The sequence below is a fragment of the Chiroxiphia lanceolata genome, chromosome 6 (assembly GCF_009829145.1).
Source record: "Chiroxiphia lanceolata isolate bChiLan1 chromosome 6, bChiLan1.pri, whole genome shotgun sequence".
NCBI lineage: Eukaryota > Metazoa > Chordata > Aves > Passeriformes > Pipridae > Chiroxiphia > Chiroxiphia lanceolata.
In genome coordinates this window covers 18,097,180-18,116,029 of record NC_045642.1, presented here as the reverse complement: position 1 = coordinate 18,116,029, position 18,850 = coordinate 18,097,180, and the positions used below count along the sequence as shown (strand labels likewise).

The following is an 18,850-nucleotide window of genomic DNA, read 5'->3' as shown; positions in this document are numbered from 1 at the left end:
ATTCTAAAGTTCTAACTGCTTCTGGTTGGGTTTTAGAGGGCAAAGAGGACACAAATCCACTGCTTGTTTATTTGTCATGGTTTAACCCCAGCCTTGTACTAAGCACCACACAGCTGCTCACTCACTCCTCCAGCAGTGGGATCAAGGGGAGAATCAGAAGAGTAAAAGTGAGAAAAGAGTGGGTTGAGATAAGAACAATTCAATGGGGACAGCAAAAGCCACCTGTTCAAACAAAGCAAAACAAGGAATTCATTCACCACTTCCCATGGGCAGGCAGGTGTCCAGCCATCCCCAAGAGAGCAGGGCTCCATCCACACGTAACCTTGCCTTGGGAAGGCAAATGCCATCATTCCAAACATCCTCCTCTTCGTCCTCTTTTCCCCCCTCTTTATATGCTAAGCAAGATGTGGCATGATATGAAATCCTTTGGTCCCTTTGGGTCACCTGGCCCAGCTGTGTCCCCTCCAAACCTCCCATGTAGCCCCAACTTCCTTGCCAGTGTGAGAGTACAAGAAACAGAAAAGGCCTTGGCTCTGGGTAAGCCCTGCTCAGCAATAACAGAGATATCTCTATATTATCTACCTTGTGTTCAGCACAAATCCAAAACACAGCCCCATAACCACTGTGAAGAAAATTAAGTCTACCCCAGCCAAAACCAGCACAGTAGTTAAAACTACTGTTAAAAGGTTATATGGGCCAGTGCTCATGCAGCATTTTGAAAGTGCACATTTTTTTGTCACTAGAATTAGTACTCCATGTTCAAGCTTCAACCCAAAAATACACCGTACTTACTCCAGTGCTGAAATTATAATCCAGGCTACATAGCACCTTAGATCTGATTCTTCTCTGCCTCTATATTCCCAGGGGAATAGAGCTGTATGTTTATGGCTAATACAATATTATGTGGATTTTTTTTCTAGCCTTGCTATGAAACTGTGAAAATATGGCTCCAGGAAAACTTATTAGCAGTGGGAATCTTTGGATTGTGCACAGCTATGGTGCAGGTACACTTTAATATCAATTTTCAAATCCTAACTAATTGTAACTAAGTAATCATAGATCCAGATATACTCTGCTCATGCTTGTTTTAATAATTTTGCACAATGGTAGAGTAAAATTCTGCAAGATTTAAGTCCTTTGTGTTTTAATTTATTTAAAATAATTACAAGATTCAGCTGTATGTCAGTCCTCCATTCATGGCCAAAGTCCCATTCCTAAATGCAGTGAAAATCTCAGTTTCCAGCTCCCCCTCTCTCTCACCCTCAAGATATAAGCAGAAAGGATGGCATTGCTGAGCTAATTAACACCACATAACTGCAGATTAACCTGTGGTTGTTTGGGTTTTTGTTTTGTTTTTGTTTTGTTTTGTTTTTTTTTTTAATTTTGCCTGGTATGCCACTAGCAGCAGCAAGAGAGAGCCTGGGATCAGAATTCTACTCACATTCCCACTAATGTCAGATTAGGCAGAATGGCATGCATCTTACTCTCTCATATGTCATGTATTGGCTGCAACTTATTAATGCAAATGCCTGATGCCTCACAGGCCCAAATTCAGTAGAATTTTGGTTTTTATTCCACTGTTGTGAGCAGATATGCTTAGGAAAAATGCTCAACCAGATCATATGGCAGACAGACAATTTAAGACTGTTGTTAATATATTACCATACTTAAAAAAAAACAAAACCAAAAAAACACCCAGCTTTTGAGCATCTGTGCAGCATTTAGGGGGTCTTTAAAAGATACACTAAAATAACCCCACCAATCCATGTCAGAGTCCTTCTCATAAATACCCTAAATATAATCAAGTTCTAAGACAATGCTATCTTTCTGACAGAAAGACATTACTAGTTTGCGTGGAAGAAAACACTTCAGACAATTTAAAAATGCAAATTCATATTCCTAGGAATGCTGTGCAATGCAGAGAAAACCCCTCAGAACACGAAAGATTTTCAGTCTGTCTTCCAGCTGTGCTATGTGATTGAATCTAACTGATGATGAAAGTTTTGATGCACTGTCACCTAAAATGATTTGGGCTCCCCCTGTTGTTTCTTTTTCAATGTTGTTCTGGCCCTAAGTGTGCAACAGCTTTTGTTTTTCATGTTAAGAATTTTATAGTTAGAATCATACGGTGGCACAACTTGAAGGACATATAGCCCATGTGACAGAAGAATCTTCTTCATCATGCCTCCTCCAAATTACAAAACAAGTTCAGCCACCACAGTTTTATTATGCAGCTGTCCCCAGAGGTATTCCTTTGCTAGGAAGCAGAAGGCAGTGTTCAGGGGATACTTCCAAAAGGCAAGTGCTTACTGTAAAACAGCACCCTAAAACCTAACAGTCTTATTGCACTGTGGAAGACTGAGATTTGAAGAAGATTAACAACTTTATAACCATTTTTTTCTTCATAAATAGAATAGTGTGTGTATTCATATACATAGTACTCATTAACAGAAACTACTACTGATGTAAACACTAAATTTGAAGTGGTCATATTAAGTGCTTAAAATAGAATCCATACCCTAAAAATTTCTACTCGGCAGACCTTCATTTCAATGACAGTTCTTTCAGTGGTGTTGCAAAGGGAAAATAACAAGCACTTAATACATTCATATAAGTACTTCAACTAGAAGGAAGATAAGACTCTCTTCCCCGTCCCCTTTTCTGATGAAGTAATCTACAGAGGCAGCACCAGCAGGTCAGTAGTTGCCTGGAGAAGAACCACCACCTCCCTGCTGCTTCTCTTGAATAGGATGAGTAGAAAGACACATACATTGTTGATGAGGCATTGATGGCCATGATTAATGCATTTTCAGTCTCCAGTGATTCCCCACAGGGACCTGTCCACACATAGACCTGGAAAGGTAAAGTGCAGTAAAGTAAACCACAGCATCCTTAGGGTCAGGGATGAACCTGATGTCTTTCAAAGCAACAGCTCCAGAGGTACTCACAGAGCCCCAGAGCTGTGGGTTGCTACTATAAAATATTTTCAAGCAAAAGATATCCAAACTTTTTTTTTTCAAATATACCTCTTCCTGGCTGCTCTTCGTAGAGAAACCAACTCTCCCCTGCTCTCATTGTTTATTCTGTGAAACAGTAACACAGATAAGCACAAAAGGCAGACAAACATTAGGAACAGAACAATGAATGGGCAGGAAAAGCAGTATGTGACGTGTCTTCCTGTGTTTAAGCAAAACTAGTGCCATGCTTTTTCTTGTTGTTTCAATAAATAGGGTTTTTTACTTACTGAAAATGATTGGGTTTTGTTTTTTTTTCTCTTAGATTCTCGGACTCACCTTTGCAATGACCATGTATTGTCAGGTAGTCAAGGCAGATACCTACTGTGCATAGATACCATTTCCCAGTCTTTCTGCTCCTCCTCCAAAGGACACAGGAGAAATCTCCTTCATGCTCATTCATCTGACCTTTCTCCCCCTCTTTGTACTATAAACTGTGTATAATGCTATCTTTATGAAGATTTTGTGAATCACCCCACTTCACTGAAGGAGGAAGAAAAGAAAAAGTCAGTACTTGAACTGGCACAGGTAAGAAGCAGCCTTGTCTTTAAACAGAGGAAAACCTCCAAAGAGCAATGTTTCCTTTTCCATGGCCTATGGCAAGACAAAGGAGGTTGCTTACAAGAGGCTGATCTGCAAACCAGTGTTAGGAAAAGATTGCACTGAGGCAACTTCTGAGAAACCTGCCAGGTTTCCTTCCCGTATTTCACAGTCCGGAAGAGAGGAAGTAGAAAATGCATATTCTTCAGCAAGAAGGTACAGAGTAGCTAGCACTGAATGCAATTGTAATTTTACTACAGTTTGCCCACAGCTAAAATGTCAAGATCAAGCAGCCCTGCCTCCAAGTGTCTCAAAATGATTTTGTAGCCGGGAAGGATCATCTTCAGAAATATGTTGTTTTAAAGGAGTATTTTTAATCTTATGCGCCGCAAAGTCAGGCTTTTAATCAGAATCTGTACAGTGAGATCTGGCTGTTAATGGAAAACAATATTGGACGTTGCCTCACTTACTAATTGCCAGTGGCAATAGATGGTTGACTGCATATGTTACGTATATTACATTCATTAACACATACTTTTCTGAAGGAAGTGAAAATACCCAGCATCTAACCTCAGAAAGAGGAAACCTTCTATCCTATTTTACATTCCAACTGAAATAACCAAGTATTATTTCTTGTACAAGGCACTATCACTTATACCTCTGGGAAACAAGTAATTACTTTCAGCTGTATCTTCATTTCAGTAAACAACTTGTGAGTGGGCTCTCTCTGTCAGTCTACTATGGCTTTATTTTTTATCATTCCTGTTTCAAGTTAGTCTGCCAAAAAATATCACTCATTTCTGCACTTGAAGATGTGTACAAAGCTGTCAGCTGTTCCTTCCCTGAATGTCACCATTTCATTAATTTACTTTGGGATATGATCATCTGCAGGTACGATAGAGTTTGCCTTGCTGAGGAAAAATCTTTTGCGCATTGCCCATTTGTCTGAGAGTTATTAAGACTTCAGATGCTTTTATGCTCAGCTTTTTTTTTCTCCCAGCTGCACGCTGACAACAGCCAAGACACATCAGTCTCTCTTAGAACTGGAGTCACCCCTCAGTACTCCTTTTCACATGCATCTTCCTTTGCCTAGCTGTTGGCTAGAATATACCCCACACTTTCTGAAATATCACAGTATCGCAGGAAACGCAGGAATCAAAACCATAACTTTCTTTAGCCAGGGAACAGCCACTTACTGTCCGATTTCCCCACTCATTGATAACTAAAGTAATTTCTGTAGTACCCTCCTGTGCACACCTTCTAGCAATGAGGTTAAGAATCAGATGTATTGTATTGTTCAAACAAATAATTCCCCACCAGCAAGTAGCCCCAGATAATGCATATGTGACAGGGAGAAGCTGGGAAAGGACACAGCAGGGAACAGGCAAACAGAGCAATGCAGATGGCCTGCTAACTGCAGCCAGCCTTGGAGGATCTCTCAGCCACTGACAGTTAGATGAGAGAGACAGCCATGAAGCCGTTTTCCCAGAAAGCTCAATGCAGCCATCCTTACTGTGACAGACTGGAAGCATGCATCAAGCTCACACAAAAAGTTAGCCTGCTTACAACAGCAGGTCTCAGCTACGAGTGACATTTTGCGTGCTTTGATTTAAAGGCAATTTCCAGCATAAAGCTGGACTTGCCAACCCACGGCCTATTGAACAATATCCTTTACACACATAACTAATCCTTTTCTGAACCTGCACCATTGACAGATTCGCCCTCACTCCTTAGCTCTTGGGTTTTTTTGGTCTCTTTGCTGGTTTCCTGTAGCCTTCTTACTCTCAGGCAAAAACTACTGAAATACTCCATGGTTTCCCAGGAAATGGTTAGGACAGTCTGATGTGTAAAAGAGCAAGTATCTTCCAAAATCTTACCCCCAGGGGATGTTCAGCTGTGCAGGCTAAGTTGAAAGTAATGTATTACTTGTGTGCATTTTATGTGGCTTCTCGATCACTCTCTATCACAGCAACCTCACCACCACTAATGGATTTTACTGTCAGGCTAACAAGCCTTGACAAATGTTAACATACCTTGCTCCAAGCTGAGTGAGCAGCCCACACAGAGGTGCCCTGTATTCCAAGCAAGCAGCTTACTCTTGATGTTACAATCACCACAGTGTCAATGCTCTCTGCTTCCTCGTCAGGCTCACCTGCAAACGGTCCTGCTCTTCGTTCCTTCCCTCTCTCCACTCTTTTCCTTTCTTACTTGCACAGATATAATTCCAGGTTAGATGTACCATTAGTTCTTGCCGTGGTTTATAGTTTGTACACAGAGGTGCCCCTGCTGACAGCTCAGAGTTTCCACCACTGAAAAGCAGCATAACAGAGTGGTGAATACATTAATAAAACATTGATTTTTTTTAAAGATAGATAAAAGGTAGAGAAGTCTATTTGTAGTAATCCCTGCCATTAAAAATTAACACAGAGACAGCAGGCTGATGATGGTTCAGTTGATAAGAGCAAACCATTGTGCAGCAGAACTCCCACAGAGAGCTAGCTCCTCATCAATTTGCTTGATGGTGGTGTAGGCAAAAGAGAGATCACAGACCCTTGTCCTGTGAGTCTCCCAGTAATACGTGCTGAGCTCTTAGAGAACACTGTTAGACTTCAGCTAATCCTACAGTGGAAAGAAAATATGAGAAATAGAGACTGAAGACAAGTCACATTTTGTGGTTCTGCCTTGGTTTTTGAAAATAAGTATCTATAGGGAGTTTAAGTAACACTCTTTTTGTAAATCCCAGTTGCTGCAACAAAAACATATAGTTAGGGGAAAAACAAATGAACAAAATAGCCCCAACCAAACAAAAAAAAAACCCAGGTCACATATTGCTGCTAATAATTCTTTTTTAAATACTGTCCTTACACTACCAACTGAGATGCTATTGCAACTGGTTTATAATTCTGACTGGACTGTTTTCTATATTTGATGTTATTAACTCTCTTCACACGGGCCAAACAGATGTTACGGTGCTTACAGCATTACCAGCACAATCCAATTTCAAACCTCTGAACATACTACATATTACAAGCCTCAGACTTACCATATTTTCTTTTGAAGAGCATTGTATCCTTTCTCTGCTGACGAAGTCAGAAAATTTTTGTGATATGTAACAGCAACAATCTTTTTAAAAAAAAAAAAAGTTCCATATTACACATAAAACTTCGAGTTAAACTGGTTGATTATAAATAAGTAACCTATAGTATATCATATCCATTTAAAAGGCTGCTGATATTGTATGTATGCAGAGCAACACAGAAGTCATTCCAATTGCTTCTATTAGTATCTTGTCACTTTTAGTAAAGACTTTTCTATAATTTTGACTTCTTATCTTTAAACATAAAGGAGGATTCAATACAGTTACATTAAAGACAGAACCAAAGGCAATAAAGGAGCACTTCTAATTTATTTTCATTGCTCTTTCTGCTTAATAACAAGATGTGAAGGCATAGGACATATGGCTGCACCTACTGAATTCAGCAGCATCAGGATTTAGCTTTTTAGATTCAGTCCAATATACTTTTGGCTTTTCATCAGCACAATTGTAATGAAATATATACAAATATATATATATATTTAGTAGAATATGGTTTATTTTCCTGTACTGCCACTAGCAGCCAAATCTTATTACTTATACAACAGAATTACTTAGCTCCACATCATATAATGCACAATCACTGAAATTCAGTCCCGTTTCTGTTCTGTGAATACTTCTTTGGTTCTTTCTCTCAGATCATAAAAACTCATAAAGGTTTATTCTTTCATTGAATAATTAGCATTTAACTGTAGCATTGTAAGATTATAATATCGAGAGGAAGGAACTGCACAGAATCTGTAAAATATTTTGTCTTTCAGCAGCAGTAGGGTTGCTTTGCAAATCCACTTCAACACCCCTCTCTTCTCACAAACTGGTTACACTTTGTCCATGCCAACAACCTCCTGTCCTACCCTGTGAGTGTGGTAAGAGGCAGCCCAGAGCCACGTGCCCTCAAAGTTGCAGCCTTTCACTTACCCCTTTGCTTCATTGTTGTGCTATGAATGTGGCACCAAAGGTAAGCAAGAGAAATCAGGTGTTGATTGTGGTGATTATTTTAAAACTAGACTCTTTATTTGCTTAGTCAGCAAGAATTTGCTAAGTGTGAATGATCTTCATAGATACTGAGGTAGACAATTCACAGCTAGAAAACAAGTCGGGACCTGCCATGGGAAATTTGTTTGGATTCCATTGTGAATTTTCCTAACTTGTCACTGGTATCTTAACACAGTGGGCAAGTCTTCTCAGTTCTTTGGATTTTGTTGCTGCAATTACAGTGATACATTTTTGTGCATTCATATAAAGAACAAAATTTAAAATATACATTTTATTTTTTAAAAGTTATTAAATATTCTTTAAAGTTTACAACAGAATGTCTTTTGTATTCTTTATAATCAACTGCACTACAAGCTATACAGTGAGTATATACGGACCCATAGATATGTGTTTGTGCAAATGTGTGCAAGTGCACACACACTGTATGCAATTAAAAAACCCTCCACAGCATACTAATTCTTTGTCACTTCTCATTACCCATCTTTGATTTGTCCTATCCTTCCTTACATATTTGTTTTTATTATTATTATTTAAGCTATTTACCCGTTCCCAGGTAAAGATACATCCCTTTCTTTATCCTCTTAAGGGCAACCTGAAATTATGCAGTAGTCGATAACAATTCAGAAACTACTGGGACATCAGATTTATAGTGTTAACAAAATACTCAGAGCTGAAATCAATTATTTTGTGTTTACAACTTGTCTGTTACTGATAATTTTGAAACAAAAGGACTGGACTTCTCTTTTTCTGAGGTAGTTGCTTGGATTCAGAAATTATATAGAAAAACTTAGAAAATTAATGCTAGACTGTGTTAAAATGGAACAACTAGGAACTCGTACTGTGTCAGATTAGAAAAATGTCTGGTTAGCCAGGTATCTTATCTGAAGTCATGTCTAACACTGCCTTTTTCAATACAATTTATTGCACCCTACAGGTCAAACAGGTTTGCAAGCGAAATTGCCTCCAAACTGTGCATTCTGAACAACAAAACGGTGTGCTATTGAAATTGTAACTGTAGAAGTAGAGACCCAGACATTTTAGAAGTTATTGCAGGAAACTTCATATGGGATAACCCAAACCTTTGGTGGAAGTTTCTTACAGCTCCCTCAGTTCAGTAGACATGTTTACAGTACTTGAATTTTTTTTGTCCTGTTCAGTGTACCACTGATGGTCTCATTAACCACACCTATCTTTAATCCGTTTCTGACTTTATGAAACTTTACCCTTAAGTCTTGCATTGTAGCAGAGAATTTCACAATTTCATCATGCTGCATACATTTAAAAGAACCCTTCTTATATAGATTTTAAAATGTTGCCTTTTAATTTCATTTATTCACCATTGGTTCTATACTTCAGGAATACTTCAGCTAACATAATGATGCTTACAGAACTGTATGGGCACAGAGCAGCTGTATTACCTTTACAGCCTAATTTGTCTTTCCACTAAAGCTTAACCCTAGGTAATTGAGTATGCTATTGATTTTCAAGATCCCATTGTTTCAAACAACTAAGCCCAATGTACCTTCCCCCAGTAGCTATCCTAGTTGTCTTTGCTTTTGAAATACATGTTGGCATAGACAAGGCTGTTTCTACTTTAATCAACAACTAGACTAGTATTTCACCTGACATCCTGCTATTTTTCCTCAAGTACACTTAACATAACCTGGGAATATCAGGCTTAGCTGATTAGACTGGCTGTGTAATACAAAGTAGTTTCTCTCTGCATGGTGATAATTTTCAAAGAAACTTAAGGACAGCCTATGAAATCTCATCCAGAGTTCTGTCTTGACACATCAAAAGTTCAAAATGCAGAGCCCTATGTTTCTTACCTGCCATATGTTAAAGCCCAAACAAATAAGGAATTGGTCATTACTAACTCACCTAGCAAATGCCATTTGAAAGACTGTTTTTCTGAAATCCCATCAGTTGCCTGCATAGGTCATTTTACCCTAGGCCTTGCTTCCCTCCTACCCCCACAATAAACTGTTTCCCCATGGAAATACTGTATATGCACTAGAAATCCTGGGGTTTGTTGTCCTGCAAGAACAGCCTAGTTTATATTCTTCCCTCCAACAGCTAGAAAGCATTTACCAAATCTACACCAGTGTGTGTTAGACAACTAAATAGATGGCCTATAAGTTATCTTGTATTGCATGGTTTTTAATGAAGAAATGGCTGATCAGTTAAATGGGTTTCTCAAACAACTCACTGGTATCTTTTATGCAGAAATAGTTTATGCAGAACATTTTGTTACTTTAGAATTGCTTAACAGCGACTTCCTCTAGTTGTGGTTAAAAGAATAATTTGAAAGGATGGGATAATTATGCACTATAGACTTCCCCCTATATTCCTCTTATAGAATATAATTCTACTATTACAGAATATAGTTCAAATCACAGCCAACAAAATAAAACATAATTGTAAATAATTAAATCTATAGAAAACAAAAATCTATAGAAAACTACAGCATAAAAAAACAACTGCTAATGTGCTTATGTCCAATATGGACAGCATAAGAGTTTCAGGTGTAAAGCATTCATCCTAAAGATTAACTAAAAATTACTGTAGAAATAAAGGGATTTCAGGACCTGATTTCTTAAAAGTCTGTTCAGATGCACCTCATCATCTCCCTCTTCCACAAATACCTTTCCTTGGCCCTAAAGCTTAAGGCCATTGCTGCTTCAGCCCTTCCACTTCTACAATACCTGATCAGTCAAGGTCCCAGTCTTTCAAATGTGGAGAGGATTCAATTATTTGTATTGTATAAATTTTAGTGTCCAATGATAGACATCTTACATGGCTTTATGAAGTTCGGGTTTGATATTGACTTAGGAGACCATAATCCTTTCACAACAGAGTAAAATAAGCACTGTAACCAAGTAATTCATGCAGCCTACTTATAGACTAAGTAGTGACTGAATCTGAATTGCTTTTAATATCCTCAGTTCCTTGATGCAAGCCTGCAAGTGGCTAGATGAGCACTGTTATCAAGCAGAACTGTCACTAGCTCCTTAGCATTCTCCAGAGAAACTAATGCTGCAGGGATGCTTTTTTTCCTTTTTGTTTCTTTCTTTTAACCCAGTTTACTTTGGAAACTTGTTCAGTGTTACTGTATCATCCACGGATGCAATTAACAGATTCTGATATCTCAGTTTGAATAATAAGCATCCAGAATATCGAGTTAAAAAATACCTCATGTTCGAAATTATGTCTTTGCTGTTCTTTTGAAATGTTCACCTGCATCCATACGCTGTTGAAGTGAGTGGAGCAGCATATGCATCCCCACAGTTTGTACTGTGGCAGCCCAACTATCCAAGGTAAATTCTACAAAAGAAAAAAAAAGAAAGAAAAAAAAAGGGGGTGTGGGGGAGGTGTTCTCAGTTCTCTCATTTTCAGACTCTCATTTCTCAAGGAACAGAACCATCCTTCCCCCAAGGGAGTTAAATCTGTTTACAAACGCAATTAGAATGAAGCATTTACAAGTACTCCAGGAAAAGAGCACTTCTCCATGGTGCTGATTCTAGTGCTTTTTTGGAACCCCACCTCTCACTATAAGCCTATGCCAGAGCTCTTGTCACAGTCAAAGTCACCAAAAGCTTCTTTATAATCCTCAGAGCACCACACCAACCGTCCTCTCTCCCCACCAATGGCCACTGTCTTTGCACCTGTATTAATTTCATTTGAAAGTCATGTTGGCATTAGTTGAATAGAGAGGTTGCATGGAGGTACAAGGGAAGCTGTTTGGGTAAATTCTTCACGCTGTAAGCTCAGCTGCAGGAACTGGACACACAAGTATTACAGAAACAGTACTATTTCCTCCTAGAAGCCAGAGGTGCTTTGACTATTCTCCTGCTGAGCAGCTAAGTTATACTACTTGGTCTCTCAAGAACAGAGTTGCCTCAAAACCTCATGATTGAAAACACTCCTACTTTTGGGGGAAAGACAGAAATTGTGAACTCAGACCTGTGCACAACTGAAGGAATTATGGATTTGCATATGCAACCACAAGAGAGTACATAGACTGAATTGATGTGTCATATAATTACTAACTCCCTTTCCCTAAACAAAATAACTCACCAGCTTGGAAGTACAGCTTGTTGTCATGGAACTTGCTTGGTATTTGGTGCTAATAAAAATTGAAGTTTTAAATCTCCCTGTGAAGTCCGTGCATTGAAGTTCTTCCCTATTAAACACCTTCTTATTCCTATCTGTGCACCACAGCTGGTTACCCTGACACAAAACAATCTTCATTATCAAAAGGTCCTTTGAAATAAGTGCTCACAGGTTTAAAAGAAGAATTATCACATGAAAAACTGGCACAAATAAAAGCTTGCTGCAAATCACACTCCCTTGTTCCTGATGCAATCACAAGTTAATGTACATTGAAAAAATCTGTGTATGTTCTTCTCAGAACTAGAATACTCCAAGCAATCTTTGCTATGGATCACACAGGACTCCAGTTTATCCAAACGTCTGCACCAGGAAAGGTGAGGAAGAAAAGGTAAAATAAAAATGACAGGTATGAAAAAACTTAAATGAAAATTAAGGGAGAAGGTTGAAAATGGACAGGAGACCTGAGCAGACTGTTTTTCCCCACTATAAGGTACAAAAATACAGCAGTATCCTATGAAATATTGTGGTCAGCTTATTCAGAACAGACACTGTTCTTTCAGAAAAGCCCTCCCAGAACAGAATGAGGGCTGCAGCATGTTCAAAGTCTCTCTTCAAACTATTCTGCTGAGTCCTTGTGGTTTAGTAGATTTGGGGGGTTGAGTCTTGTGTAGATAGTGGTTCTCTCAGTTGCTGGACTAAAGCAGTCCTTCTCTGTAGCACGCTGTGATTCACATCTGTATGACAAAAACAATATGCCCCACTGGTACTGCTGCTGGGGCCACTCAGTCTACCCCTTTTATAAAGTTTTCATCTTACCACCCCCAGCACTCACATAGGCAACTTTCTAGGAGAGTTACTGAAGCTGACACTGTCACCAGGAGAAGGTGAAAGTCACCAACCGCATCTAGCATACACAAGGTCAAAGAGAAATGTTCAGTGCCATTTTGTTTAGCTTTTTCTCCTTGACCCTGCCTTCATATGGCCTGCTTTCCTGTGCTCTTCAGATTGCAACACCACCTATTCCCCTCCTAGGTGCAGCAGGGTCACTAAGGTACTGAAGGACACTGGAATATGCAGAGGATGAACACTTACAAGGGGTACAGACACTGATTTCTCTTACATCCTTCAACTTCAGTTTTTCCAGCCTTGCAGGAGATCAGTCCAGGGAGCAGGGGCACTGAATTTATATGTAATTTAAACATTACTGAAAAATGCTGAGGTCCGTGACATGATGAGGTATATTCGTGGGTCCTGAGGGAACTGGCAGGTGAAGTGGCTGAGCCACTGTCTGTCATATTTGAGAAGTCATGGCAGTGCAGTGAAGCTCCTGCTGACTGGAAAAGGGGAAACATAACCCCTATTTTTATAAACAGAAAATGGAAGACCTGGAGAACTCCAGGCCAGTCAGTCTCACCTCAGTGCTTGGCAAAATCATGGAGCAGATCCTCCTGGAAAATATGCTAAGGCACACGGAAAATAAGGAGGTGATTTGGGACATGGCTTCACTAAGGGCAAACCATGCCTAAAAAATCTGGTGGCCTTTTATGATGGGGTTACAGGGGTAGATAAGGGAAGAGTAACCAACATCATCTATCTGGACTTGTACAAAGCATTTGACACTGTCCTGCATAACAACCTTTGTCTCTAAACTGGAGAGACACTGGTTTAATGGAAGTGGATAAGGAATTGGCTGGATGGTCACTCTCAAAGAATTGTGGTCAAACAGCAGAGAGTCCAAGAGGAGATCAGTGATGAGTGGTGTTCCTTGGGGGTCCAGGGGGACTGTTAGGACCAGCACTGTTTAACATCTGTGTCACTGACTTGGACAGTGGGATCAAGTGCACCCTCAGGAAGTTTGCCAATGACACCAAGCTGTGTGGTGCACTCGACACGCTGGAGGGAAGGGATGTCATCCTGAGGGACCTGGACAGGCTTGAGAGGTGGGCCTATGCAAACCTCATGAAGTTCAACAAGGTGAAGTGCAACATCCTGCACCTGAGTCAGGGAGATCCCAAGCACAAATATGGGCTGGGCAAATACAAATACAGGACCGAGAGCAGCCCTGAGGATAAGGACTTCAGTTTGGTTGAGGAGAAGTTCAACAGGACCTGGCAATGTGTGCTTGCAGCCCAGAAAGAAAAGCAGCAAATCAAGGGAGGTGATTCTCTCCCTCTACTCCACTCTAGTGAGATCCCACCTGCCTTACTACTTCCAGCTCTGGGACTTCTGGGACATAAGAAGGATGTGGACCTGCCGGAGCAGGTCCATAGGAGGGCCACAAAGATGCTCAGAAGGCTGTAACACTTCTCCTATGAGGACGGGCTGAGAGAGTTGGACTTGTTCAGCCCAGAGAAGAAATAGGTATAGAAAGAAATTCTTTACTGTGAGGATGGTGAGGCACTGGAACATGTTGTCCAGAGAAGTTATGGATGCCCCAACCCTGGAAGTCTTCAAGGCCAGGTTGGATGGGTCTTTGAGCTACCTGGTCTAGTAGAAGGTGTCCTTGGCCCAGGGCTGGTGGGGTTGGAATTGGATAATCTTCAAGGTCCTTTCCAATCCAAACCATTCTGATTCTATGATTTAAAAGAACTCAGCATCCACATCTGATCTGTCACTGGCCACATGGAGCACAGTTTCCTGCAAGTGAAAAAACTTTCTTGACATCAGTGCAATTACACGGAAGGCAAGGGTGTTCAGCTACACAATCACTTCTGAACACAACTTGAGTACCCTGGTGCCTTATGTGCACAAGTAGCTCTGGTGAAGTATTAATAGAAATTCAGGATAACACTGCCATTCTCAGTGCTGATGATGCAAGCTTATTTCATTTTCATTTTAATTTAGTGAGCTTTCACTGAAATTAAAGATTCCCTGAGAGCTTTATAGCATGAAGTGAAATGGCAAATTAAATTGAAATTGAGATAATCCCCAGAAATGTATACACAACTAAAGTAACTCCAAATCTAGGCACCTTTCAGACTGGCAAGTTCTTATATAAATAAGAAAAAGCAATCTCCTATAATTCTCAAGCCTTTCAATTTGTCTGAAGACATCCCAGAATGCATCACATTGTGTCTACACTATCATTGCAGTGGGACTTCTCAGATCTCTATCAGAGAATGAAGTACTATTGAAATGGGTTACATGAACCCAAAGCACCACAGAATTTCACATACAGGAGTTTTAAAAAAACCCATATTTTCTCTGCCTACCTTATTGAGATCACATATCACAAGCATCAACAGAATTTTCACTTCAGTATTTTCAAATAGCAACATTTGCTTGTTTGAAAGCCTAAGCAAGATCTCTGTTCAGGTAGAAAAGTTGCTCAACTCTGCAATTTTTGTTTTTCAAGTCTGTGTAAAATTGTTCCTGTGGCAAAAACATAATAAATGAAAACCCACAAGGAATCACACTCCGGGTGTACAGATGCACACAGAAGGAATTTAAGCCTCGGGAATGAAAGTAGATTTCCCAATAGGCAAAGTTGAGCTGTAGTTTCAGTTAAGTCTTCAGTGAAATTTTTGAAGCAGAGAATATGATGATTCCCCAGGGAAACTGCACAACCACAATGCCTAAGCATATTTAAAGATTATCATTCAGGGCTTTTAAATTGAGCTCTATGTTTCCATTAATCCGCTGAGCTGCCAGCCCAATCTCACACTGGCAGGCTCACTGCTCTCTAACAATTGAGAGCTTATTAAATATTAAGGTCTTAATCTTAAGTACTTCTGTTTGACTGAGAATTTCTAAACAGCACACAGAAGATAAACATTTTCCCATTTATATATATATATCTATCTCTATATATACACACACATGTATAGTGGCATTAGATAAAGGCAAATGTCTCCAAACTAGCAGGAGAATTGTGTAATAAATCCATTCATTTTAAAGCAGCCCATGTATGCCTGCAGTCACGTTCTACTCCAGTTGTCTAGACCCAGGTTTCACAGGCTTACCTTTGAAGGAGAAAAGCTCACCTCTCTCCTGCCTTGAAATTCCAGCTTAGCAATTAGAAGGAGGTTCACAGCAGGTTCACACTACTCTAATAATGCTACACTACAGGTAAAGAGACAGACAGATTAAGAGTTGGGTAAAGGTAGCAGGACCAGCAGCATGTCTGGTATTTGATCTCTCTGACTTTCCATTACATTATTTTAAAAAGCATTCAGCCAAGATAGCTTTTGCTTAAAAATTAGAGTAACTAAAGAGCATAAACTGGATATGTATCCAATACAAGATTTTCTGAAAAATCATTTTCTACCTAACGGGGAAGGAGGTAATCTAGTCAGATGGATTACTTTCCTCTTGTATTTCAGGGGGATTGTTTCAGATCTAGCACAACTCAGAGTGGGTTGGGAAAAACCAGGAAAGCTTTCAGTTAAGATTTTTAGCTTTTCATACTATTAAGGCTTTCCACTGGACCCAACAGTAAGACAGATGGTGACTGGGAAAACTGTCAGCAGCAAATGAGGGTCCTATTTTGGGATTTCTCTTCTTGAAAGGGGCCAGGGAGTACCCATAAGGGTGCTGAAACCCACTTGACTCTTAGACGAAAGATCTGTAGTGCAAATAGTCCTGCTGAAGCAGCCCTGTGAGATCACAGGGCGTGTGGCTTGTTACACTGTTCCCACTGACTGGAAAAGGGGAAACATAACCCCCATTTCTGAAGATGGACAGACCTTCCTAGATTACAGAATTATTTTGTCTTTCTCTGTGCCCTTCTCTTCAACCTAGGTTTTCTACTGGAACCAGATCTGCTCCTCTCTTCACAGCATCACCATTGCCCTGAGGACTGGCACACTGAAACCTCTCTGTCAGGAATCAGAGGCACATCAGCTCCTCCACAAACAGAAATATAAACTTGAATTTCCCCTTCTAGACTTTAGACAAGTCAGGTATCAAACAATGATCAGATAGGCATTACACCACAGGTGCAAAACTTGGATCTTGACAGAAAGATGAAAGAAATAAGGAGCTTAGTGACTGTATATAGACATGCAAACCTAGAAATTAATCAAAACTAGAATACTGGAATTAGTGCTGAGGTAAAACACAATGAACCAAAACACCAAGCAGCTGCCTGAGGCTCTTTCAGCATAACTATGACAGGGACCTCAGCATCAGCCAGTGGAGACCCTGCCCTGCTCTGTGCCAGCAGACACCACTCTGACAAGGGTTGCACATGGGCACTGTCATTTCCATTACAGTATTTATATATGGACCCAAAAGAGTCGTTGCAAAAGCAATATACTCACAAAAATTTTCCATTATTGTGTCGTATGTCAAAATGCAGAGTTACCATTTGGATGCATTTGGCTAGAGGTTTAGCTGAAACTCAGCTTCATGTGTCCCTGACCCATGTCATCCACAGGCCCATCAGTCTGGGACAAAGTACTTTCAATTCCTGTTTGATGACCACGAATAACATTTCATAAAAACAAGTTCTGCAGTTACTGCAGTTAGGAGGTACTGATAGCTAGAAAACACATACGTCTTCAAAACCCTTGGAATGGATAATGCAGCTGCAGAATTATGTAAGCAATTTTGTACTACAAGTCAATCCCTTTATTAAAAGGGGATTACAACAATCACAGCATTTGGTATCATTTGCACACACACATAACCCATGTATTAAATCCTATATATGCAAAACTGAATTCAGTGATATGCTCCTGCAAGGCACTTTTCCTTGTTCTGTGTCCCATGCCCCCTCCCCAAGCTTTGTACCCATAAGAATGTCAGTAACTTAAATCTAAATTTCTAAAGATTAGAGCACAGCCCTTCACAAGAGCCCAGAGAAATGTGCATTCAACATTTACCCAGAACTCTATGAATTTTTGTCCTCCTTGGCTCATAGGACCAGGGAAATGATAAGGTCTGCAAAGTGATGAAGTTTAAAACAAGTAAATAATATTCAAACTGTTTTATAAGACATATAAGACATACAGGCCAATCCTTGAAACAGTTGCAGATTTGGTAATGAAATATTCTTCCATTTATCAGTTCCTTTTGTGCCAACTGGTTTTGTTTATTCATGTTTTATTCCATATTTGAACACCTATTTTATAAGAACAGTCTTTAGAAGTACTAACTATACATGCTTACAAATGCTTCGTTACACAAAAGTAACAAAACCAAAACACAGAATCATTTTCATTGACAAAACACTTGAGGTGCAAAATAGTTTGAAGAAAAATAATGTGATATATAAGCACAGGAAATAATTATTCTGATAATGTGCAGAAAAATCCATGATTCATTAAATAAAAATGTTTCATGTTTTTTCTAAATAAATTCTTTTATAATCTTTTCCTTAGTAACAGAAGTTTGCCTTGCCATAAATTCTATTCCCATAGGAGGAATAGAAGGATTCCTCCCAGGGAGGAGACATTTATCAAGATATAGGTAATTTTTAAACTAAATCAAACATTATTCCTCAGAGTGATGCACATTTGATGAGCTACTCATGAAATCCTTTCAGCTGAGCATCACAGGTTTCACTGTCAGGTAGAATGCAAAGTTTTACAGTTAAAGAAAAGCATTGCAGAGAGAGATACCGTTACAGAACTCCAAGGACTCATTTTAAGCACTGCATTTCCAGAGCATTCCAATACAACCAGAAATTCAAAAACATTTTCACGTGCAGTGAGTCAAGCCGTTATCCTCCTGCTTTGTTAGCAGCTGAAGTCAGTCTGAGAAACATCTCCCCATCACCATGAAGAAACTGCCCAAATTTAAGTGCCTGACACCTGCACTGTATAATGCTTCTCACTAAGCAAAGCTTTCATTATTTTGGGGTTGCTCTGAAATTAGAAGTAAATTCTTTCAGATGCAACCATTTACTTCCAGGAAAGCCATTTAATGCTGCCTGTGGAAATAACCTTAAAACCTTTCTTTATTACAAATGTAGCATTATCAAAAAAAACTGGCTGAGCCATACAACTTTATAGCATAGCTCTGTTCTCAGAAGTGTTCTCTTTTTCATTGTGAAGAACCACCATCTACTCTGTCCTTCCAAATAATGGTTTTAAACTTTCTGCAGGACAGGGGAAAGGCATTACTACTTCTTTTGATTCCTCCTCACTGA

At 39.5% G+C, this 18,850-nt stretch overlaps 1 protein-coding gene across 1 annotated transcript in view; it reads left to right on the top strand.

Annotated features, from left to right (window-relative positions):
- Window positions 1-17,918, top strand: part of TSPAN4 (tetraspanin 4) — a 203,117-nt gene extending 185,199 nt beyond the window's left edge. The window contains 3 exon segments of the mRNA XM_032690410.1: window positions 921-1,004; window positions 3,280-6,239; window positions 17,909-17,918. Of these exon segments, the coding sequence (XP_032546301.1) occupies window positions 921-1,004; window positions 3,280-3,348 (153 nt within the window). The 3' untranslated portion in view covers window positions 3,349-6,239; window positions 17,909-17,918.
- Window positions 17,919-18,850: the final 932 nt, after the last annotated feature.